The following is a 26,525-nucleotide window of genomic DNA, read 5'->3' as shown; positions in this document are numbered from 1 at the left end:
CCCTCCGGAGAGAGAGACACCGGAGGCTGAGCATGAAAAGCCAGCATTGGTTCATGGAGAGACCTTCGTCTGGTCAGTTAACATTACTGCCAAGCAGCTGAAATATAGAGTGATATTGTGCTTTTAGCTGACGTGTGTCGCCTCACTGTTTTTAGCGATGCTCGTTCATGTCTATTTAGAGCGAGCAAGCGCAAGCCCGACGCTGACTTTCGTTGACTTAACGGCCACAGGTGTCACTGTTAACAAGCATTTCTGAAAGTTACAAATAGTCCCTTTAAGTGTCAATGTTAAGTTAAATGTTAAGTTTTGTTAATGGAAACATTACTACCCAAAACAGTCAGTCCTGTACAGTTCAAATACTGCTGCATAAAATGGAATTTCTTTTAATAATATGCTGTTTGGAGTGATTTTCAGTATAATAAATCCTGAAAAATATGTTTTCTATGATTTAATCTTGTGATAAAAGGTTACGTCTGACAGAATTTGTTTGGCCCCCGGCAACAATCTGGATTTCTCACGTGGCCCCCCCAGAAAAATAATTGCCCAACCCTGGTATATATGAACCTGGGGACCACGCATGGGTTTAACATTTTTTGCAGTGTGCATCCCTGGTTGCATCACATGACCCGTTAATCTTCGGGTGTATTTCCGCGTTCACGACGGCCGAGCTGTTATCAATGACTCTCCATGACTCTCTCCATGGGTGTGCAGGGCTTTAACCTAATGCATCACAGCCGTCTCCATCATCCTCTCCTCCGGCTGCGGCTGTTGTCTCCGCTGAGCGCTCAATGAATGAAGCTGTAACCATCTGAGGTCATCCTCCTCCTCCTCTTCCTTCCTCCTCCTTCCTCCTCCTCCTCTTCCTTCCTCTTGTTCTCCATCGAGCCGTCCTTCGAGCAGCGCGGCCGAGCTGGGGGGGAATCCGGGTAAAGGTAGCCGCGGCGCCGCGCAGCACCACCGGCCGACGGACACCACCCCGCCGCGACGCGCCACCAACATGCTCACCCGGGTCAAGTCCGCAGTGGCCGGGTTCATGGGTGGCATCATGGCCGGGGGCAGCTCCGGCGGAGCGGGCAACACGGGCTCCGAGCTGCCGCTGAGATTCCCCTACATGAGACCCGAGTTTCTGGGACTGTGCCCGGATGAGATCGAGTGCTCCGCGGACCACATAGCCCGGCCCATCCTCATCCTGAAGGAGACCAGGAGATTACCGTGGGCCACCGGATACGCTGAGTGAGTAAACCCGGCGACAGCTGCTCTTAAAGAGGCTCCTCATGTCTTTTTTATTTTTATTTATTGTGTTATAAAGTGATTACAAAACAAGTGAAGACAAAAACAAAACAAAAAGAAAATAAATGAGTCAAATATATATATAATACAGTATATACACATACACAAATGGTATTATTATTGTTATTGATAATAATATCAATAACAATAATAATACCAACACTTGAAAATAATAAGTGAGATAAATAAGTAAATAAGTAAATAATAACAATAATAATAAAAAAAAAAGAAAACAAAGAAAAATGTTTTAAGTTAATTGGAAGGTCATACAGTATATAATTATAACTGTGTATGCTCCTGATGTCTTAAGTGTCATCACATGGAGATCATCTGCGTTCAGTGTTGTGGAGGCCTTGCAGGTGTCCATCACAATAGTTGATTTCATTGATTTGCTCCTATAAACAGGATGGTAGACCTCCACACTCTTTAGTCTCAGACTAATGAAAAGCTGAGACTGGGAGCAGACCTGCACCTGTTGTGACCTACATCCATCTCCAGCATGCTTTTACATCCACAGCATCCTTTTTTTCCTCTCCTAGCTTTGCGTCATCAAATTGAAATATCGTGCTGTTAGAAATGGATGACATGCATTCATCCAAAGGATCACAGCACTCAGCTGGTTTTCACATGCCAGAGGATGATGCATCCTCTACTGTACCAGCTGCATCTGGGTATTAGTCTACAACTGTGCTCTACTTATGGCTAGCTGTGTGTCAGTGTGTGATTGCATGTTAATAGCCTCTAGGTACTACTACTGTAGCTGTAGCAAACCAGTTCAATAAGATGCAGCCTCATATTCTGGCTTATTGGCTTCTCCTGACTCCAGACCGCTGACTAGTCTTTAATGCACTTAAGTGAAGAGTATGTTGCTGTTGACGCCCGTCATCGCTGCCTCTGTCAGCATTCACATACTGGACTAGTACAGCAGAGAACCATCAGTGCTCTTGTAATCATGTCACATTTTACACAGCAGTTTTGCACAAATACTCCTCCACAAATCTGATGTAAAAGCGTAGATATTATTCCACGAGAAAATACATTTAGCTCTTTAGTTTGATATTTATGTGTCACATTCAATCCCTGTCAGTTTGAGGTAGGAGGGGGTTAATTAATAGCTAACTACAACAATACATGGGGGTATTACAATTTGACTCCCCTTCATATCTGCACAACATGTTAACTGTGACTAGACGTTCTTTAGTATCTCTGTTGACTTAAAGGGCGAGTTATTTTGTTTGTTTTTTAGGTTTTTATATCATTCTGTAGCTTCCCAGTGGTGTTTCTTATGTATTCAAATTCCAACATTCACATTTTGGTCAAAGTACGTATGTTTTAGTGTAAAAATGCTATTTTTCCAAGCCCTTATAAAAACTTTCCCACGTGACCTGACGTAGGTTTCTGCATACATACATGACGCTGCTACATATACAGTATATACACAGATCTGCTACGCAGCCCCGTACGCAACATGTTCTGACACCTTTCTATCGGAACCAGCATTAACTTTTTCATCAGTTTGAGCTCCAGTAGCTCTTCTATTGGATCGGACAACACGAGCCAGCCTTCGCTCCCCACATGCATCAATGAGCCTCGGGTCTGACCCTGTCGCCGGTTCACCGGTTGTCCTTCCTTGGGCCACTTTTCGTATGTCCTGACCACTGCAGACCGGGAACATCCCACAAGAGCTGCAGTTCTGGAGATGCTCTGACCCAGTCGTCTAGCCGTCACAATTTGTCCCTTGTCAAAGTCGCTCACATCCTTACGCTGGCCCATTTTTTTCTGCTTCCAACTCAAAGTACAAAATGTTCACTTGCTGTCTAATATATCCCCCCCACTGCCAGGTGCCATTGTAACGAGATAATCAATGTTATTCACTTCACCTGTCAGTGGTCTTAATGTTCTGGCTGATCGGTGTATACATCCTTATAGTCAGTGTATTAATGTAACAAACAGTAACTTAGATGGCGGTCGGCATGCTGCCAGGAGTATCAACAAAGAAGCTAAGCAATGTACTGCTGTGTGGATGCCACGCCCGAAAGCCACACAACAACACAAACTAACTAACCGATCAATGCAGCGGTAGACCAGCAACTCCTGTGTTCAGCGAGGTAAAATGTTTTTGTGAATGTAGCCCGGTGGCTTTGAAGAGAGCGATACAACGGCTTCAGTTCCCCGTCAGAAAGGGCTGTCTGATGACGAGGTAAAGCGGGGAAAATATTATAAATATAGTGATGCTTTACCTCGCCATCAGATAGCCCTTTCTGACTGGGAACTGAAGCCGTTATATAGCTCTCTTGAAAGCCACCAGACTCCATTCACAAATTAAATAATTTTATCTAGCAGAACGTGGGAGTGTGGGCTTCATACAAATGGTAAATGGACTAGCATTTATATAGCTTCTTTACACTACATGTCAGCATTCACACGCCCGTTCATACACTGATGGCAGAGGCGGCCATGCAAGGTGCCAACCGGCCCATCAGGACCAAAATACATTCACACACCGATGGCGCAGCCTTCGGATGCAATTTGGGGTTCAGACACTTTGACATGTGGACTGGTGGGCGACCCGCTCTACCTCTGATCCACAGCTGCCCCCTTCAACCACACTCCAAAAAATCCAAACTAACCCTTTCAGTTATTTCCAAATTTTGACCCAGCTAGTGCTAGTGTTCACATTATTTATAACCTTATTGATTAGCTTACTTTGGTAACCTACATCACTGTTGAGTGGGCGTTTCCTTTTGAAAAGAACGCAGATGGACCCGCCCTGTAATGATTAGCGTGTTGCTGGATGGAGCCTTTGGTGCCACATAACAGTGAGGGAGCTCCCGGGTTTGGGATGGATGAAATGATTATTCTAAAGTATTAATCAAACTTGTCTGGAGGAGAGTTGCCTTGTGCAGTAAATATATATAGATAGAATGAATGAATTCCTAGTTAACAATCTGTCTCTCCAAACTGATACCAGTAATGTGTGTGGTTAACATTTCACAATAAGATACACAGAATCTTGAGTAATAACAGAACAAATGAGAGGAACTAATTGCTAATTAATCAATAGTTATAGCACCTGAATAACAGAACAGTGGATAAAGGAAAGAACAGGGTGTCACTGTAGATACTGAATGATGATTGTTCCTAGATATCTGTGAATCTACTACTGCTTTCCTTCAAGAAGAGCAGGTTACATTTGAACATGTTTAAAATAGTTCTCCTAGTAAAGTCAAAGTCTTTTGAACAGAAAGGAAGTTTGTTCCCATTCTGTAAGGTTGTTCTCTCACAGACATTTATTATTAGAAATATCCGGTCCCCCCCTCTTCTCTCCCGCTGGATTATAAGAATAATACTGAAACTGTTTGTTAATCAGGTCTTTGGTCACATCTTCCCTTCTCTCTCTTTAACACACACACACACACACTGATACTCAGAGCAGGCCTGAAGTGTCTCTCTGGGACCGGTGTCGTTAATGAGTTCAGCTCGTACCGCCATTCATCTGTAATTAAAGCCTCCTGTGTTGTCATTACAGCAGCCATTTTGGCTCTCACCGCTCCTTCCTCCCACTTTGCCTCTCGTTCTCTCTGCTCTTCTCTGCTCACAACGAACACAGCACAACAGACGTCAGGAATTGATTACTCTACCAAGCCAAAGTCATTTAGTCAAATCTTTTTGTTGTAGTGCTCATAATTGAGCGTTCTCTAAATCCCTCCTAGAACCGCGACTGTCCAGTCGTAGCTTAGCAACTAGAGCAAACAAAAACACAAGAGCAACGATGTAAGGAATGTAAACTGTAAATATTAGCATGTCCAGCTAACTCGATTATAACCTAATAGAAACTGAGCATTACTTCGATTTCGGGAAGTTTATACTTCAGCGACCCCAGCCAACATTACCTGAGATAGTGTTAAACACTTCAGTGAGTTCACACCCTAAAAGCCTTTTCTCTTGTAACGGTAGAATTGAAACATACTGTTACAACAGGCTAAAGCATAAAACCTAACCTCTGCCTTGCTAACGGTGACCAGACGTCCTGGTTTGTCCGGGATTGTCCCGGTTTCACGCTGGGTGTCTCGACAGATATCTGTAAAATATTCGGTTTTCATCACAATTAAATCAAAACTAATATTATACTTGTTTTCAGCGCTTACATAGACGTTTATCATGTTCTGTGCCAGTCATTAACCAAATATGAAAACATAAACAATGCAGCACGTGTCTGAATTCAACACTGATTTGTCTGTATATGTGTCAATCAATCAATGTGACGTTGTCAAGGCTGTTGCTATGGCGCCTTGCAGGCTCTAACGGTTAGCTGTCATGCCGAAGAGAAAGTCGCTCCAGGAGGCTTACTTCTTCTGTCGTAAAGTACCGGGCAATGAAACTGTGTTCTGCACACACTGCAAAAGTACATTTTAAGTTGCGTGCAGTGGAAATGGCAATATACAAGATATTAAGACGGCCAGATAACAATATACAACAGCTGGCAGAGAATGTGTCACAGTCGGCCATCTAGCCGGCAGCCTGCGCTTGTACACGCTGACAAATAGCTTGTGTTTAGTTTTAAAACATATCTGACAATCATTAAATATGTTATATTATACCAATGCAATCCTTGTATTTTTTGTTTACTAGTTGTATTATACAGTTTCTAAATAAACTACGTTTTGGTGGATTTTGGGAGACAAAACATAATTTTTGGTGTGCCGAGGCGCTGTCCATGGTGTTGAAAGGTGCGCTCAATAGGTGTGCAAAGCACTGAAATATTTGTCCACCATCCTGATGAAAACAGTACACGTGCACGTGCATGAACGTGGGGTACACTTAAGGGTCCTGGTTTGCGGGTTTGGATATTATGGTCACTTGGCTCCTGCTTGTCCAAGTATTTAAAGGTCCCATATTATGCCCATTTTCAGGTTCTTACTTGTATTTTGTGTTTCTACTAGAACATGTTTACATGCTGTAATTTTAAAAAAAAAACGTATTTTCCTCATACTGTCTGCCTGAATATACCTGTATTTACCCTCTGTCTGAAACGCTCCGTTTTAGTGCACTTCAACGGATTTGCAATGGAATTGCAACAGAATTCCGTTGCTAGGCAACAGTTTGGGTCCATGTTTACTTCCTGTCAGCTGATGTTATTCACATACGCTGCAACAAGATATAAACTGGGACACATTTAGAATGTTTATGTTTAAAATTGTGTAATGGTCTAAATATTGTATATTTGTGACATCACAAATGGACAGAAATCCTAACGGCTTGTTTCAAACACAAAATTTCTGAATATGGGCTGTGTGTATTTCTCCGTATATTGAGCGTTTTGATAGTTTAACAGTATTTATAAAGCACTTAAACCTGCTTTATAATATAAAAGACATGAAAATCTCACTTTTTATAATATGGGACCTTTAAGCTAATAAGCAGCCAAACAGGTTTATGATAGAGTGAAACAAAAGTCTGATCTTACATTTTCATTATCATAATTATAATTATAATACAAGGACTAATTAGCCAGCTCTAGGCTGCAAATACAAGAACAATGTTGCCTGTTTATTTCCATGTCTTCTATATGGACCAGAAACTGGGGAGGATTCTGACTTTTTGCCTTTAGCTTCAGTCTTTTAGCACCAAATCATGTATGTAGTCGGAGACGGCATTTCAGCTAACACACGGAGCTAACGTTTAATAAGCTAGCTAGCTACTGCTAATAAAATGTGCCAGCTACAGTTGTTGTTATTTCAGCTAGCAAAATGAACGACCTAAGGCTTTTGTCTACCTATGTCTGAAATCAAGGACCCATTGTTTAAAAAATACTAAGAATTTTGAGTGGCAAATGTTTAACCATTATCACTGTAATTATGATTATCAGTCAATTATATTATTATATGTAATACATATTGAAGACAAGCCCCATCCATTTTTAAATTCAATTCAAACTCTCCCATCTTGCCGTTGTATTTTCTTATCTCTTATATTCAGGTGATAGTGCAAAACCGACCAGGATAAAGTACTAAATGTGGTCTTTTTGAAAGACTGTTTCAAATATTTAACTCGTCGCTCTTTCGCTGTTATTGTTCCTTTGATGTTCCCAGTTAAACGGAGGCAAAGCTCTGAACCATTGTGCTTCACCAAATAATGATCTCATCCTTGGGGCCAATGTCTGGCCCAGAATCTGTTGCCGAGGGTAGAGAAACAAAGAGGGCATTAGATGTCTGACAATGGAGGGGGAAATTAGGTTCTGTTCCTAATGGGAGGAAAGCTAATTGTGCCGAATGAAACTTGATTGGCAGGGAAATGAAATAACTATCATTCTTCCTGTAAATGGTAAAACGAGGACATATTAGATGCAAGAGCACTTTCAATCACACACATTCACACACACACAATGGCAGCAGCTGCACCTACCATGAAATAGATTAACACAGAGTGATCCATTATCGATCGGGCCCATTAAACGCATTGTAGTCACGAAGGACGAGGACTGTTTTTGCGAGTCGTTTTTAGGGTTCAAAAGTTAATGTAAACATGTATTTTTTCATGTAAAAACCAGCAGGACATGATCACAAACACACATACACACAGGTCATCTCATTACTGCGTTTGTTGACAGCAGATTTGATGAAGCAGACAAAGACTTCCTGGACTTGTGTATCACGAGCTCCAAAGTGGTCGATGCGTCAAGAGTGTTTTATGACTGCAATAACTCACGGGGCATTTTCTACTATAATTTTGAGTGCAGCTGTAATATATTAGGTTTGAAAGCAGAGCTACATAATCCTAGTGAAGACCAGCCCTCTGGACATGATGGCTTTTATACTATTCATGGTGAATGACACATCAGAATCACCTTCATTGGCCAAGTATGTGTACACATGCAAGGAGCAACTAGGAACAAGGACAACAAAGCTGGAAAAATAAAGGTAAAGAATAGACGGGACTGTTATGTACACAAGTGTGTGGAAAAAAAACAAGGCCTGTACTACGAAGCAAGTCCAACATACCCAGGGTATCTTCTCCTTATCTGGTTTAACTAACCCTAAGAACCACGACCCCGCTAAGCAGTCCTACGACGGTGGTTATCAACTCAGTATATCAACCCAGGGTTTCTCAATTTGGCTGTGAGCGCGTTCACATCAAAGGGGCGGTGTTTTGCAGCATCTGACCAATCACAGACATGGACAAGTCTATTGTGAGCAGAGCGGCATATTATACAAACCAAGAGCATATATTAGACAAATATAAATACGTTAAACACATAACCCAGACTAAAAGTAACACAGTTGAAGCTGACAAATGCAGGAAGAACAGCTGGCAAAAGACAAAAATGCCGATATGTGAATATGTAAATTAATAGATAAATAGATTACACTTCATTATGCCCTTTGGTAAGGATGTGGCGTGTATGACTATTTCAGCCTTCTTTCAGCTGCATCACCCGACTCCGGCGTGGTGAAACAGATTTGAGAGCAAGTAAAAAAATAAATGTCAAACTATAATCCAAAGCGGTTAGCACCCACACCATACAGCCAGTGTGTAATATTATCATACGATCAGTGCACCAAGCTCTGATTGGTCAGTAGGCGATGCTTTAATACGAGTTTATCACCGGAGTTTATATGCTCCGGAGCAGGTTATGTGTTAAGCATAAATTACCATGGCGATCTACAAAAACCCATGGTTAACCCCAAAGTGACCTCGCTAACCCCAAATCCTGCTTCGTAGTACAGGCCTCAGGCGTATATATAATTTAAGCACTTCCTTAGCATACTATGGAGGGATAAAAGCACAAGTGCTTTATGTAGGTACTTGTCAAGGAGGAGTAGAGGAATGAAAACACCAGTTTAGATTACTCAGAACATATTGCCAGCATTTATTCAACAGTAACGCTAAACATAGTACAGTTCTCTGTTCTTTTTTCCCTCCTTTAAGTTGGGAGTGTGTTTTCTTTGCCCCCTTCAACCAGCACTGAGAAAATAACAAACCAAATCAAATAAAACAAATGCTCATCTACCATGGTAGTGTGTTTCTTTCCTATAAATAGAGTGTGGTGCGATTGCAGGGCTTACCTGTACAATGTGATGAAGATGGTGGAGTGAATCAGTCCTATTGACTGGTGAGACGCTCCTCTGCACACCCGCTGTGCGTCCTCTGCTAGTCAGTTGTACTGTATGTCCACCTGTGATTTGCATAAGCAGGACAACATTTGATTATTCTCTTTTGGATGAAAATATTACCATATCTGGAACTAATATCACTCAAAAATCCAAATTAATGGATTTACAGTACTTTCAAGATTACTATACATTCATATCCCCATAGCTGCTGCACAAGTAAAACCCTGGCGCTAGCAACATTACCATCCTTCTAATTAGGGCCAGAGCACCGACGATGTCGGGCCAGCGAAGGCCCTATTGAAACTGTAGTGTTTCCTCTTTTTCTTCTCTCAAATGAATCGCCTTTTTGAGGGCCTTAACATGCTCATAAAGTTGTTAAACTTGGAACTATTATCAGACGTGGTTAAAAATTTGATATTTTAAGGGTGTCTGGTTTGGGTGTTGCAAAATGGCTCACTAGCGCCCCCTAGAAAGTTGGAAAAATTGAGCCCCTTGCTCCGGTTTCACCTACATGTATGAAATTTGGCAGACAAATGTAACATGGAGACGCACAAAAAGCCCCAAAGTCAACAGGAAGTTAGCCATTTTTAATTTAATATGCAATTTTCGCCCATTTTTAGCGTTTTATAGGCCGTGTATTTTAACGAACTCCTCCTACATATTTAATCAGATCGACTTGAAATTTGGTCAGGACCATCTTAAGACCTTAAGGATGAAAACTTATTCAAATGGTGAGTTTTCGATGAACCACCTGACCGTGGCGTGGCGGCCATTTTTAGCCATTCGCCATGAAACAGGAAGTTGTTGTAACTCCACTGTACATAGTCCGATCTGCCCCAAATTTCTCTGGCATGATGAGGGTCCAGTCCTGAGGACATGTGCATGCAAACATATACTCATAGCCCCGCCCCAAGATGTTAGCCCCGCCCCCTTTCATAACTCATGAGCCGTTTGTCAAAGAGTCTTGTGGCAGGCGTCATTGCACTCGGCAGAGTTCCCCGTTCATTGTCCCTTACCCCGTCGATCGGAGTCCCGCCAGTACCCCCGACGCGCGGGATGGTGCGAAGGCCTGTTCATCGCTGCTTTAATTATGCTTTTGTTTTTATTCAACTCAAGTCATACTCCATTGTTTTTTTAGTAAATGTCTTATCAAGAAAACACACAACTCAGCTAGCTGAGTGACATGAACTCTTACCGAGAGAACTTGTCACTCTGTAACAGAGTACATTGACTTAGCTAACGTTAGCTATGTTAGCTAGCGTCATGTTAGCTAGCACACACACTAACACTCACCTGAGAATGGCGGTATACACACATCATTAAATCCTCGGCAGGACTTCGACCAGTTACTCCTAGTAACCCATTTTGGGACGGAACCTTCAAACTAACTTTCATGTTGCGTTTATATTGTGTTTCTTCTCTCTGTAGTTAGTTTCCTTCGTGCTGTTAGCTTGTTGCTACCACTTTGCTGTCTCACTCTACTCTCCTTCTAGCGGGAAGCCATGTGGTTGTTTTCTCTCTGCAGCGCCACCACCGCCCTCTGCTGGACTAAACGGGCTACTGCACAATAAACTCATCCTTATTATAGGCTATTTTGAGTGGGTAAATATTATTTAAATATATATATATAAAAAGAACCAATGACCAACAATAAAAAAATATGTATATTTATATATTATTTACAAGTTTGAAGAAGTTTGAACAGATTGTGAAGGGTCTGCAGTGATGTTACCAGTCAGTTTCCTGACTCTGGAGGAGGATAAATCCTGAATGGAGGGCAGGCTGTCTGTGCATGAGAACAGACTGGATTATTGCAGTGTAGAACTGGATCAGCAGCTGCCTAAGGCAGGAAGTTCAACCTCTGCTGGGCCTATTTTCCTGATGGTGTCTATGTTGGAAGTCCACTTTAGGTCCTGGGAGACAGTGGCTCCCAGAAACCTGACGGTTTTCCACAGCAGACACAGTGTTGTTCAGTATGGTGATAGGGGCTCCACCCAAAGTCTCCTCTCATCTCCACAGTTTTAAGAGCATTCAGAACCAGGTTGTTGTTCTGACCGCGCCAGAGAGCCAGTTGTTAGCACAGTTATAACATACTTCATCAAACGTGGCAGTGCTGGATACAGCTTCTTGCCTGTTGTTGCCATATACAGAAGATAAATTAGATGTAGAGTGATGTAGTATTTCCACTGTTCCTACAACCCCAGCAGTGGCTGATTAACTGTTTTAATAGTCTGAATATAGACTTAGCACAAGGCCAAGGATTTACATCCTGTACAATTTTGCTGTTTGATACGCTGATCAGACGATATTGTTGTACACATTTTAAAAGGGCTCCTTGGTTATTGGATTTCCACTGCAGTCCACTAAAGCAAAATGGCCAAACAATTTACACTTATACCAGGTTCAAAATACAAAGTAATATTGATTTGGTATCCTCCCATTTAACCACTGCATAATCTGCAGTGGAAACGGACAGCTACACAAGGCTTTCAAGACAATAGCTCTCTCTTTCTCTCACTCTCTCTACCTCTCCCTTTGTCTCTCTCAAATAAAAAAAAATGCTTCACTTGCATAAAGGGGTATTGGCAATGCAAGTATGCAGAACAACAATTAATGTGGCAATGAAAAAAATTAAACAGCGAAAGTCAGACATAAATTGCATAAATGCAAAATATTGCATGTTTTGCGGTTTCTCCCGATCTTTCTCTTTCTATCTAAGGTTAACAAGCATGTGAGGCAGAGAACCAGACACTGATGCCGCCTAGTAGCAGAAAACATCCAGTCTTTGTCTATAAATAGGCATGCCAATTTCTCTACTCGCACACATTCACAACACCCTCCAGAGACGTCTGTCAGACTTGCCAGTCTCACAGGAGCTGCCTTCACAATCTTTATTTTCTCACCATTCATTGGTGACCCAATTACATTAGCTATCATTAGCTATTAATCAGCAGGTTCAGCGACCTTTGAGGTGGCCAGTAAAGGTTAGTGCTGCAAATTAGGTGTGACAAATTTGTATCTAGAATTTTGTACTCAGCTGTTGCAAGTAGAAACTGGATTATATTGTTTGAAATGTCATTACTGTGTAAACAAAAGTCTTAAAGGTGCATTGTTTAGGATGTTGCGGCATCTAGCAGTGAGGTTGCAGATTGCAACAAACTGAGACCTTATTGAACTCCTCCCGTGTGCCAAGCGTGTAGGAGACCCACGGCGGCCGATGCAAAAACGCAAAAATGCTAATGTCCTTATCTTGAGCCAGTGTTTGGTTTGTCCGTTCTCGGCTACTGTAGAAACATGGCAGCCGGCTCCGTGAAGAGGACCCTCTCCCTATGTAGATATAAACGTCTCATTCTAAGGTAACAAAAACACAACAAGTCTTATTTTCAGGTGATTATACACTAGAGAAAACATACTTATTAATACGATATTCCATTTCTGCCAGTTGATCCCACTAAACGTTACAACACTGTTCCTTTAAGTAATGCCATGACATTCACAGTTTTGCTAACATTAAAGGTCCCATATCGTGCTCATTTTCAGATTCGTACTTGTGTTTTGTGTTTCTACTAGAACATGTTTACATGCTGTAATGTTAAAAAAAAACTTTATTTTCCTCATACTGTCTGTCTGAATATACCTGTATTTACCTTTCTGCCTGAAACGCTCCGTTTTAGTGCCTTTCAACGGATTTGCAATGGAATTGTGTTGCTAGGCAAAGGTGTGGGTCCATGTTTACTTCCTGTCAGCTGTTGTTATTTACATACACTGCAACAGGAAATAAACTGGGACACATTTAGAATGTTTATGTTTAAAACCGTGTAATGGTCTAAATATTGTATATTTGCGACATCACAAATGGACAGAAATCCTAACGGCTTGTTTCAAACGCACAATTTCTGAATACGGGCTGTGTGTGTTTCTCCGTACATCCTTTGTATTTTGGGGGAAACTGGAGGTTTTAGTGACCATGGGGGAGTTACATGGTACAATTTAAAATAAGAGTCTACTGCTATGCTAGCTAGCTAGCAGCCCTGTGAGTGGTGCTGTGGGGTAAATGTTAGCATCCGCATGCTAACATACTCACAATGACAATGCTAACACGCTAATGTTTAGCAGGTATAATGTTTACCCTCACCATCTTAGTGTGTTAGCATGCTAACATTTGCTAGTTAATATATAGATATATATAGATATATATAGATATATATATAGATATATAGTTTGGAGAAGACTTTTAACCAGCATATACTGTGTTTGGTATGAATGTAAATCATAATTTAACAGTTAGCCTATATTCAAATCCTGGCCACAGCCCTGCTCCTATGTATTTCAGCTATAGCTTCTGGTACTATCTGTGACAACAACACAAAAAAGTAATTTAAAAAATTGCTGTTGAATGCTGAAATGTGAAAAAAAAGGAAATAAGACATGTTGGTTTTATGCAAACCACACGGTTATTGTGTGGCTGTCCTTAGTGATTACTGGGTTTCATGTATCCTTGGTACAATCTCTCTCTGTGGTCTGCCTGGTTAAATAAGGGACGAATACAGATGAATAAGGCAACACACACACACACACAGAGCTTTGGGCTTGTATGTATAGTCACACGCAGACAAAGCGTCTGTCCTGATACATCAGGACACTCCCGGCAGAGCGGTACCACAAACAAGCTCTCCTGTTTGATCTTCATCAGCAACATGAAACATACCGAGCCAGCTGCTTCGCTGGCTGTACAGATAGAAACCTCAGGCTGCGGCTCTGACTAATTGCTGTGATCCTGCAGTGAGCCATAATAACCATGAAAGGCCGCAGTGCCGTTTCATCCGGCAAAAAAGCATCTGATGTCGGCTCTCATTCAGCCGCTTGTTCCAGACCACAGCTGTCAGATTGGAAATCACAGCAAGTGGTGCATCTGTTGCTGGTAGCGAAATTTGATCTGGGAAAAAAAGGACATCTAAATGTTTGACAAACAGTCAAAAGCCTTAAATATGTGTCAACCTGTGTATGTCACGCCTTTGTTTCAGGGTGATTAATGCTGGTAAGAGTGCGCTGAATGAGGACCAGGCCTGCTGCGAGGTGGTCGTAGCGAGAAGGAGGCCGATGAGCTACTGCCCCCCCTCCACACCCAGCAAGACCCCCACAGCCAAGAGACGCAACTCGCTGCCCAACGGAGAGGGCTTGGGGCTCCGCGTGGAGCACAGCAAGCTGGGAGAGGTATATATACACACTCCATTGAATGTGTGAGCATGTGCACAAAGAGTATACAGTGTACATACATGATGCATTTATAAACAGTCTTGCTCACATGCATCCACAGGGAGCAGTGACCTAACTACACTAGACTAGTGGAGCTACTCCAGTTGGAGTTCACCTGTTTATGTGCAGCCTGGAGTATTTCTTCCTCTAGTGTGTTTAGTTGTGGCATGCAGAGTAAATCTCATTTTCATTCATTCATTCATTCATTCATTCATTCATTCATTCATTCATTCATTAGTTATCCGTAACCGCTTATCCTATTCAGGGTCGCGTGGGGGGGCGGGAGCCGATCCCAGCTGACATTGGGTGAAGGTGGGGTACACCCTGGACAGGTCTCCAGACTATCACAGGGCTGACACATAGAGACAGACAACCATTCACACTCACATTCACACATTTAGAGTCAACAATTAACCTGCATGTCTTTGGACTGTGGGAGGAAACCTGAGAACCCGGAGAAAACCCACGCTAACACGGGGAAAACATGCAAACTCCACACAGAAGGGCTGAACCTACGACCCTCTTGCTGTGAGGGGACAGTGTTAACCACTGCACCACCGTGCAGCCCAGTAAATCTCATTTTGAAAACAAAAATGATAGAGAATGATGCATCTATGGCTGCAACTAACCAGTATTTCAATCACTGAATAATCCTCAAGTGTATATATTAATTAATTGATTTGTCGTTTACAAATTTGTCAATAAACTATCAGAAAATGATGATTTCCTAAACCAAAGGTGACTTCTAAAACTCTATGATAATCAATATCCAATCACATGTCCCCATCAGGATGAACTGTAAGAACTTGGGTGATCCCTGAACTTTTCATCTAAACATCTGGCAATTTCCATTTGCCCAATACTTTGTTGGTTGATGAACAAACACTTACTAAACTAATTACATTACCAGCAGCCTCAGCTGTACTTTGTGCTTAGTGCCAATTAGAAGTTAAAGTGAGTAAACCCAGCCATAGTTGACAGTGTAATTGAGAAGGTAACATTCATTGTGGACCATCCATTATGCAAAAAAAACATCACGCCTAAGGAGAAAGGAATGTTTCAGGGAAAATCATCTCGGGAGAAAGCAGGTTTCATCAAAACCCCAGGGGTGGGATTATATAAGAGGCATACATAATGAACTTCATTTCAACCATATAAATGATCGGATTAGTTGTTTTGTACTTTAATTTATGCAACTTTTTCTCATGTAAATCTTTATTCAGTGCCACCTCCGCAAATTGGCACAAAAGCTGTGAGAAGTGTTCTCTTAGAGGAAGCAGATCGTCATTCATGTCACTCGGGAGTTCATTCAAAAAATCCCCAAAGTTTGCCACCAAAGTCATTTTGTTTCCAGGGTTACACCCTGTACGCCGCATGGGAAAGTCTGTCAGGGAATGATTCAACATGTCCAGAGTCCGATTGTAATTGTGAATTTATTATATATAAGTGCTGGTGCAGTTTTGAGAAGGCAGAGTGTACAGCAGAAAAAAACAAAAAACGTTATGTACCAGGCAGTAAAGTATGTGATGGCACAGACCTGAGACAGAGGTGTGAGAGTGTTCCTGCCTACAGAGAGAGATGAAGAGATAAGGAGCTTTGACCTTTGCAGCTCCTCAAACACCATTGGACAGGATGAGTCATGATGTTTTCTCCTCCCAGAGATGACTCACACATACTACATTAGTCATTTAGCTTCATGTTGTTTTTTTCTTTTTCAAATGTCAATTTTTTTAATTATATTATTTTATCTTGACTATGGCATGATGAGCTGGAGGAGGACTTTTGCATAATTTTGACTGATTATTTAGATCATTTGTAGTATGTAGTATGCTCTACGATCAGCGCAAAAATCTATTTAAAATTTCTTGAAAATGAAAAAAGGCAGTTTTGTCTCTATTGATTCATATCAGTTTGATTTTTTGTCATTTATTTGTCCAGGGAGGTGACCTTTGACCTCTGGCGGTGACTTACAGTGGGTGATATTAGATATGCAGATAGAAGATAGATAGAAGTTATGCATTTTTTAGCTAAAAAAAATTAAAATCCGCTCATCATTTTTATCATGATTGTGTTTAATTCAGCTGTTACTGTATGCTGTTGTCACATGATATGAAATAAACATACATTGTTTACGTGTGTGTTCAGGACAGCGAAGGGCTGGTGTTCCACTACTGGGCCTTGTTCGACGGCCACGCTGGCTCGGGTGCAGCCGTTGTCGCCTCCCGCCTGCTGCAGCACCACATCGCCTGCCAGCTCCAGGCCGTCATCGAGATCCTACGCAACCTAGCCTCCTTGCCCCCGACCGTCCTTGGCGAGGAGCCCAACGACAACAACCCCTACCTCCAGGGAAACACCCCGGGCCCTCACCGAGGCCTGACCCGGGCCGCTTCTCTGCGTGGGGCCGCCGGCGCACCAGGTTCCCCGAGCAACACCCCGCCTCCACCACGCTTCTTTACCGAGAAGAAGATCCAGCACGAGAGCCTGGTGATCGGAGCCATAGAGAACGCCTTCAAAGAGATGGTAAGAGCAAGGTCACGATGAGTCTCTGCCCACTCATCCTGATCGGTGCTGGAAGCTTTCACTCTGTCATGCATCATTACTTAACATTGTTGGATTTTGGCTGAGAGTCTATAATGCAGAGAAATGTACGGTGAGGTTGCAGAAAAGTGTTCATTATCTTCTTGCAGGGATCCGTTGTCTGACCTCTCAGTTACAGACCTCTTCCGTCATCATCCCTTTATCAGAATCTCTATTCGAGTTCCACACTTAATGAAAATATCCACCATAAGTTATTTAGGCTGTTATGACATTTTGACACACCCCATGTTTTGTGATTTATCTGCTTACTACCCATAAATCTACACAAATCCAGAGCTGAAATAATTAGTCAGTTAATTGATCATGACTGCAAAAATCAATTAATCTTTTTTTTAAAGGTCCCATATTATAAAAAGTGAGATTTTCAGGTCTTTTATATTATAAAACAGGTTTAAGTGCTATATAAATACTGTTAAATTATCGAAACGCTTAATATAAGGAGAAATACACACAGCCCGTATTTAGAAATTTTGTGTTTGAAACAAGCCATTAGGATTTCTGTCCATTTGTGATGTCACAAATATACAATATTTAGACCATTACACGATTTTAAACATAAACATTCTAAATGTGTCCCAGTTTATATCCTGTTGCAGTGTATGTGAATAACATCAGCTGACAGGAAGTAAACATAAACCCAAGCTGTTGCCTAGCAACGCAATTCCGTTGCAGTTCCGTAAAATGGAGCGTTTTAGTCAAAGGATAAATATAGGTATATTCAGGCAGACAGTTTGAGGAAAATAAAGTTTTGTTTTTTTAACATTACAGCATGTAAACATGTTATAGTAGAAACATAAAATACAAGTATGAACCTGCAAATGAGCATGATATGGGACCTTTAACATATTTTTTATGGATTTTATACATTTAACAAGTTGTACATACATCACTGAACCTTCCCGAAATTGAACATATGGCAGGGTATGAAATAACAATAATATTAATAATAAGAAAATCACTTGAAAATAAATAAATAGCTGAAAATAAAGTAAAAAAATGCTATAGATATACAATGAAAATAACATTAAGTAAATTAATAAGATTATAAATAAATAAAATAAATTAAGAATAAGGTCACAAACATAAAACAGGGTACAGCACACATTCCTCACATTAAGTGTTTCACTGTAACTTCACATTTCCATCGCCTCTTAAATGTAATTTTTTAACAATTTCCAAAAACGTTTCCCAGATGTCATAAAACTCCGAAGCTTTCTTCCTAACTGTACATGTTAGTTTCTGAAGAGCCAAACTTGATGTTAAGCTTTTCAATCAGTGGTGAAGAGAGGGGCAACCAACATATTAATTCATCTTTTAAGTCAGTTTTTGAAGCAAAAATGAAAAAAAAACAAAAACAGAAATATAGTCATTCCAACTTCTCTAATGTAAATATTCTTTGGTTTCTTTAGTCTTGATGATAGTCAGTTGAATGTCGTTGGGTCTGAACTTAAACAAGACATTTGAATATGTCACCCTGGGCACTTGGAAGCCGCTCCCTGACATTTTACAGACCAAACAATGAATCCATTAATCAAGAAAATAATCTCAGATTATTAGGATCATGAACAATTGACATAAATGAATTTGATATATTTAGTAGTTTATCGGTGGTACAGTTACCTGTTATTATACTCTAGATCAGTTGATGTGTGTTATACGTGCATGTGCATGACCTTCCAAACTGTATATTTGTGCAGCACCAACTGGAATAGAGCCAGTATGTATGCAGTAAATATTTACTTGAATACTAAGCTGATATGGAAATGTAGTAACGGAAGGAAGCCAACACATGCAAATAAGTACAGATGAAAAGCTGGTACCAATTGCTGAATTAGTATTTGCTGTCATGATGCTATACGCACACTGACATCCTGAACCGAGGGCAAAAAGAGGCACTAATGCACACACACGTCACAGAGAAGCACGCAACGATTGTTTTCCGACGACGACCTTCAGCGTCTCTATTTTCCAGTTTATATAGACATCTGGCCTCAGAGAGCTGGCTTATGAAATGATGGCTCCCGGCTACAAACGCTACTGAACCGCAGACATTAAGACTGCTCTAGTTCAAAGGCAGCATCCGACTACATATGTCTCAAGTCATTTGCTTTTTAATTAAAAGGTATTTAGCTGACTGACTTCACAATTGAAGAAACAGCTACAGGCCTTTTTTTATGTTACCAAATGTGGTCCCAAACCTTTGAATTCACACAGAGATCTGAAAGTACACACCTTATCAAAAGGAGAACAGAGTCTTTCACATCGTTCAGTCGTGTATATTTTCCTTTGTGATTGAGATATCTGTAGAAGCCAAAGTCTATGCAGTATTACCACTAGATGGCAATGGAAAACAGTTCAAGCTGGACCCTGCAGTACCAGATTTATATAAAAAAGAATCCCTGTGAAAGCTCCTCTCAGATCCCCCTTTCCCCTAGTGGAAAAAGCAGCTCTCTTACACTTGATTTGACATTCTTTGTAGGAGATTATCATCATGCATCAGTTAAAGCTGTGGCCTTTGTGGAAAGAAATCCACCTGCAGGAAAAATAACAGTTCTGTCTGCAGGGTTTCTGCAAGACAAATCATGTGATCATATTCCTGTTGTAGGACGCTTAAAAGGAGAATTGCAAGTCACAAATACAATAAAATTGAGGGGTAAAAAACGCACTCTGAGTGTGTGCATGTACGATCAGTCGCTCTAAAGCCTCTTGAACCATGATACGCTGAGGAAATACACAAACCTTCTCACATATCAATGTCCACATTATTCATGCACGGCCACTTCTTGTTTGCTGACACGCGGTCGACAAGAGGTTCAGGTTAAACTGATCAATAGTCTGCAACGATGCCCACACAGCGTCTGTCTTTCTATAAAGGTTGATCAGATTTCTTGCACACTTTCTCCATCTCTCTCTCTCTCTTACGACCCTTACAGTCATATATTTATGAATGTTATTGAATAGAAGAAGGCAGAGACTGTGTATTTAAACCTTCCCTCCTGCCTGTGTGGGCTGCTCGCAGCCACTTTTACTGTCGCATGTGGGAGAATTTTAAAGCTATTGTGCTTCTTAAGTGATGCTTCATTAAAGATTGACAGCTCTCTCTCTCTCTCTCTTCTCCCAGGATGCCCAGATCGAGAGGGAGAAGCAATTGTATAACATCACAGGAGGGTGTACGGCTCTCTCTGTGGTTTACCTGCTGGGAAAACTATACGTTGGGAATGCAGGCGACAGCAGGTGTGTGTGTGTGCTTAATCTTCAGTCCAGTAAATGGTGGTCATTACACCGCAGTAGACCCTATAGAGACCCAGAGACATGTGATGTCAGTACATTGTGACTCACTGTTTTTGGACGCTCTCCTGGACGACCTCAGCAGGAAATTGGCTGACACGGGAGCAGCTGGTCTGCTTCACCTGGGCCTTCCATGCTATGAAAGCTGGTCCATGTGCCCTCTTGTCTCTCCCTTCCTACAGCTCACCTTCTTTTTGTGTGTGTGTCTGCAGGGCTATCATTATCAGAAACAATGAGATCATTCCCATGTCAACAGAGTTCACACCGGAATCAGAACGACAGCGACTTCAGTTCCTGGTAAGAAAACGCTGTGACAGAGAAATACAAAGAGTGTTTACATGTCTTCTCTTGAAAGGATAGCTCTGTACAGTTTGACGCCTGGTCTTTAGTGTCGTCTCTAGTTTGAAGTGTGATCTGAATCTTGACAAATATATGTAATACGGTTTGTCACAGGAAGCCATGTCAGTTTATATAGTCGACCAGAGAAACAGTGCTTATTGTTGGCCACAGTCACAATCAGTAAGACATCTGAAGTCCATCGATTTCCTATAAAATCAACCAATATGAGGACACTCAGCTCAGCCGGGTATGACCTTTTTTATAGTCAGTGGCTGTAAGCAGTGACGCTTGCATGTTTCCTTTTGATTTCATGAATAAATCTCAAAGATCTTTAGTTGGAAGCAACAGAAAGCTCACTACCAAATACTTTCTTTCTGACTATATTGCCTGCCGAGACTATATAGCCTGACCAATACATTGGCGCGGCTGATATTATCACCAATCTATCATCATATATGTAAGGTAAATAACAAGAAATTGCCGAACAGAAATGCTAGGAAGGTGCGTGAGGTCATTTACAAACAGTTTCTCCATTACATAGTTTGTAAACCAGAGAGCAATTTTTCAACTGTAAAATATCCTGGTCAATACAATTCCTTAAAGGGGACATGTCATGCTAATTTTCAGGTTCATACTTGTATTTAGGGTTTCTACTAGAACATGTTTACATGCTTTAATGTTGAAAAAATACATTATTTTCCTCATACTGTCTGTCTGAATATACCTGTATTCACCCTCTGTCTGAAAAGCTCTGTTTTAGCGCCTGTCTCTTTAAGAGCTCAGTCTGCTCTGATTGGCTTGCAAGAAAAATACGCTGCGCCTTTTGCAAAGGTAGTTCTCAAGCCGTGGACGGAGGTACTCAGATGGGGGGGGCGGTATATTCTAATGAGCCTGCATGTGACATAGGAAGGGGAGCCAAATCTGAATGGCCTGTTGAATCACATGTTTTCTGATCTAGAAAAAGCCCACAAAAAAAACTGACTGGGTTGTCTTGTTTCACAGTTTGTGGGTTGGTAATCACACCAGATACCAAAATGTATGCGCACAAACACTAAAAAAGTGAGTTTAGTAACCAAATAAATGGCAAATTTAAGGCATTCTTAATGTTATGTAAAACAAATGAAAGGATGGGCACTACATCTCAATCATCAATCCAATCTAATGTCAATCACAACAGTCTTGGCCAATATATTATCAGAATGTTTTAACTCTCCAGTATCATATTATCAGCCTCAAAATTCATGTAGGAATCAGGTTCAAGAGTGAAGTGACAAAAAAAAACCAAAATGATGGAAGATAACTTTCATTTGATTTGCAAATCTGCCTCACATTTATCCGCTCGACTGACTTGAAGCCCGTCATTGTGTCCTCCAGGGTTTTATGCAGCCTCACCTGTTAGGAAATGAGTTCACGCACCTGGAATTTCCCCGGAGAGTTCAGAGGAAGGAGGTGGGCAAGAGGATGCTCTACAGAGATTTCACCATGAACGGATGGTAAGTCTTATTAGGGCCCGAGCTCATCATTTGAAACATATTCCTCATTGGGTTTCATTAGCTCCGCCCACCCAGAAGTCGGCCATATTGGATTTCATGTAATTTTTAGCGTTTTATAGGCCGCGTACTTTAACGAACTCCTCCTACAGATTTAATAAGATCGATTTGAAATTTGGTCAGGACCATCTTAAGACCTTGAGGATGAAAAGTTATTAAAATCGTGAGTTTTCACTTAACGACCTGACCGTGGCGTGGCGGCCATTTTGAGCCATTCGCCATGAAATGGAAAAATTGATATCCGCGCTCCGGTTTCACCTACAAGTACAAAATTTGGTAGACAGATGTAAGATGTGGAGAGAAACAAAAAAGCCTCTCGGAGGTATGCCCAAAACTCAACAGGAAGTCAGCCATATTGAATTTTATGTGCGATTTTGCACATTTTTCGCCCATTTCTGGGGGGTTTTGTAGGCCGCGTACTTTAACGAACTCCTCCTACAGATTTGATCAGATCGACTTGAAATTTGGTCAGGGCCATCTTAAGACCTTGAGGATGAAAAGTTATTAAAATGGTGAGTGTTCACTTAACGACCTGACCGTGGCGTTGCGGCCATTTTGAGCCATTCGCCATGAAACAGGCAGTTATTGTAACTCAACTGTACATAGTCCGATCTGCCCCAAATCTCTCAGGTATGATGGTGCTCCAGTACTGATGACATGTATATGAAAAAATATACTCATAGCCCCGCCCCAAGACGTTAGCCCCGCCCCCTTTCATATCTCATGAACCGTTTATAGTAGAGTCTTGCGGGATGTGTCATATCACTCAGCAGAGAGTGGGTTAACCCTAACTCAACTGTACATAGTTCGATCTGCCCCAAATTTCTCAGGTATGATAAGGGTCCAGTCCTGATTATATGTAAATGCAAAAATATAGTCATAGCCACGCCCCCTACACATTAGCCCCGCCCCCTTTCATAACTCATGAACCGTTTGTAGTAGAGTCTTGTGGGAAGTGTCATATCACTCAGCAGAGAGTTCCTGTTTCATTGGGGATGGTTAGCCCCGCCCCCTACACATTAGCCACGCCCCCTTTCATAACTCATGATCCGTTTGTCGTAGAGTCTTGTGGGAGGTGTTATATCACTCAGCAGAGAGTGCCTGTTAAGTTGGTGTTGTTATCCCCGCCCCCTACACATTAGCCACGCCACCCTTCATAACTCGTGAACCGCTTGTCGTAGAGCCTTGCGGCAGGCGTCATGGTGCTCGTCAGAGTTTCGGTTTCACGGTGCCCGGCCGCGTCGGTCGGCGTCCCGCCAGCATCCCCGACGCGCAAGTAGGGGCGAGGGCCCGTTCATCGCTGCTTGCAGCTTTAATTATTATTATTATTATCATCTCTTTTATTTTCACTGAGCAGACACTTCAAGATAGCACAGCCCTGCACCCAAACTAAACTCTAATGTTGTCTCCAGCTGCATCCCCCTTAAACCAAACAATAATCTGAAAAAGATATCATCAGTTGATCGTGCATACTGCGGCCTGAATCTCTGCTTCCCTCGCTCCCTTTTCCTTCCTTTACTGCTGCTTCTATACAGCGAGGGCTGAAGAGACCAGCAGAGAGCTAATGAGGGAGCAGCCTAACTCGATATGATATAATGATACAGCAGAGATGGCCCTGTATGTGTGCAGCACTCTGTGGGCTAGCCAGGCACCATGCTGTGTGACTGTGGCTTCAGTGGAAGCCAGTAATGAGATGTGCTTTTACTGCTACTCTGTCTCTCTCTCTCTTTCACTGATGCATAGAGCCACATACAGTACTGTGCGTATTGATGTATATTTCACCATGAGATCGCCCTTCAGGAGCAGAAATGTGCCAACCAGGATGTTTCTCTTCACATCCAAGCGAGGAAGTCGTTTGGAGTCATTTATTTTTTAGATTTTGTCCATATCTGGGAAAGACTGGGTATAGCTTGAAAATGTTCAATTAGCCTACGTCACAAACCAAGGCAGCTGGAGGATAATTTTGAGGGATTTGAGAAAGACAAAAGATGTGTAATGACTGATTTTGCTTGCTGAAAGCAGCAACTTCTGAGGTGCCTTTGGGCAAGAGGCAGTAGAGCCCGAGATGACATCTTTAAATATCTTGTTTTGTCCAACAAACAGTCTAAAACCCCAAAATGTTTTAGATACAAAACAGAGACAATCAGTAAAACCTCACATTTGAGGAGCTGGAAACAGTGAATGGATGCCATTTATGATTAAAGAGGACCTGTTATGCTTTTTCCCTTTCCTTTAGTGTGTCATATAGTTTTCTTGTGCATGTAAAAGGTCTGCAAAGTTACAAAGCCCAAAGTCTAGCCCAAAGGGAGATACTCTCCCCCAAAGAAACACTGCTCCTGAACTGTCTGAAACACCTTGTTGGAAGTCCCGCCTTTTCTTCCGTAACGCGATGATGTCACCGAGTGACACATTTGCATAATACCTTGCCTATAACGGCAAGTTTGGCATGCCCTCAAAACAAAGCTAGTTAAAGCGGAGCTGGAGCGGAGTCCGAAGAGTTTGTTGCAGTTGACCAATGACAACAGAGTGGGCCAGCTAACCAATCAGAGCAGACTAGGCTATTCGGGAGGGGGGGCGGAGCTCAAACAGAGCGTTTCAGACAGAGGTGCCTCAACACAGCCGGTAGTAGAAAAATAAAGCATTTTTTGAACATTAAAACATGTAAATATGTTCTAGTAGAAACCCTAAATACAAGTATATACCTGGAAATGAACATAATAGGTCCTCTTTAAGCACTAATTGTGTGAAATGCAAAGTAAGACAATAATGGAAAATTAGCGTTCTCACTTGGCAGCCCGTTGACATCCCGGATTAAACAGTGTGAGGATAGATTAGCGCAGTGTGTGACTCACTCGTGTTCAGTTTGACGAGCACGGATCCAACACAAAGGCCAGACAGAGTGTTGCATTTTAAAAGTACACATCTCAGTTTTGGGATAGACAAATGGGCCGAGACTGACAGACGGAGCAAACCCGGGTCAGACGTGAAGCCGTCTGAAGTTGTTGATATTCTCCACAGACCGGCGACGCCAGGTCTAATCTAGCTAGTTTAAGTACATCAGCGTCAGCCATGGAGTCTTTCAGTCTGACATCAAAGCTCCATTTTTCTAAGTGTGTTTTCAGACCTTCTGCTTCCATTTGTGCGCTTCTGAACAGATTTTTGGTGTTGTTTGCTCGTGTACTCTAAGATCCCCTCCCCCTCAGTTTCTCTCGCTAAATTTTTCAGCAGTGAAAACACTTGTTATTGCACTCTAGAGAGACGCCGCAGTGAGACCCAGAATCAAAACCTACAAGAAGGCATGGTGGTGGCTTTGTTTCCCACCTACAGTATGTTTATTAACAAGGGTAGAGCAAGAGCAAGAACAAATGGTGGAAAAAAAGGAGAATAAATATTTGTTTAATGCAAAAACTGACAAACACCAGACCTTAAAAAGTCATAGGCTTTTAGCATTAAAGTAACTCTCAGTGTATTCATCTTGGTTAGTACCACCCAGCCTATGCAAACACTTTCATAATGTCTAATACAGATGTAAGAGAAATAACCTTAATGATGTCATCAGGGTTATCACAGTTTGAGCTGGGAGACAACAGAAAACCAGCGTCACAAACTGAGGTGTAGCGTTTGAAAGATGTGGTCATTTACCAGAAGGGATGTTACGAGAACCGATACTTCGGTACCAAGTCGATGCCAAAATTCTGAAAACGTGACGGTACTCGTTTGTCTACAGTACCGCAGATAGGTACCGTAAGGGGTCGAGACTAACGGCGTCCCGTCATCCCGGGGACGATAGAAAATGTGTTTGGAACGCAGCAAACTCACTATCGACTATTCTACACTCACTATTTTTTCCCCGATAATGCTACACTGCGAACAACAAATCCGCGTTGAAATCGGCAGGAAGAGAGCTAGTTAGCGTTAGCTGTTAGCTCTGTGCAGGACCTTGCTGCTAACAGCTAACGCTAACTAGCTCTCGACCTGCCGATTTCAACGACACGGAAGGTGCCATTGATTACATTACATTATGATGCATTCAGGCTCTATTCAGTAAAAATGGAGTGAAAGTAAATTCTAACGTCATCATGATGTATTC

At 41.8% G+C, this 26,525-nt stretch overlaps 1 protein-coding gene across 1 annotated transcript in view; it reads left to right on the top strand.

Annotated features, from left to right (window-relative positions):
• Positions 1-178: 178 nt before the first annotated feature.
• The window catches only part of LOC119482962 (protein phosphatase 1H-like), a 36,089-nt gene continuing 9,742 nt past the window's right edge, over positions 179-26,525 (top strand). The window contains exons 1-6 of the mRNA XM_037760874.1: positions 179-1,233; positions 14,429-14,618; positions 16,806-17,180; positions 20,380-20,492; positions 20,759-20,843; positions 22,260-22,378. Of these exons, the coding sequence (XP_037616802.1) occupies positions 998-1,233; positions 14,429-14,618; positions 16,806-17,180; positions 20,380-20,492; positions 20,759-20,843; positions 22,260-22,378 (1,118 nt within the window). The 5' untranslated portion in view covers positions 179-997. The remainder of the gene's footprint in view (positions 1,234-14,428; positions 14,619-16,805; positions 17,181-20,379; positions 20,493-20,758; positions 20,844-22,259; positions 22,379-26,525) is intronic.

Source organism: Sebastes umbrosus, chromosome 23 (genome assembly GCF_015220745.1).
Source record: "Sebastes umbrosus isolate fSebUmb1 chromosome 23, fSebUmb1.pri, whole genome shotgun sequence".
Classification (NCBI taxonomy): Eukaryota; Metazoa; Chordata; class Actinopteri; order Perciformes; family Sebastidae; genus Sebastes; species Sebastes umbrosus.
The sequence above is the reverse complement of the archived record's forward strand: the minus strand, read 5'-3'. Positions and strand labels throughout refer to the sequence as shown.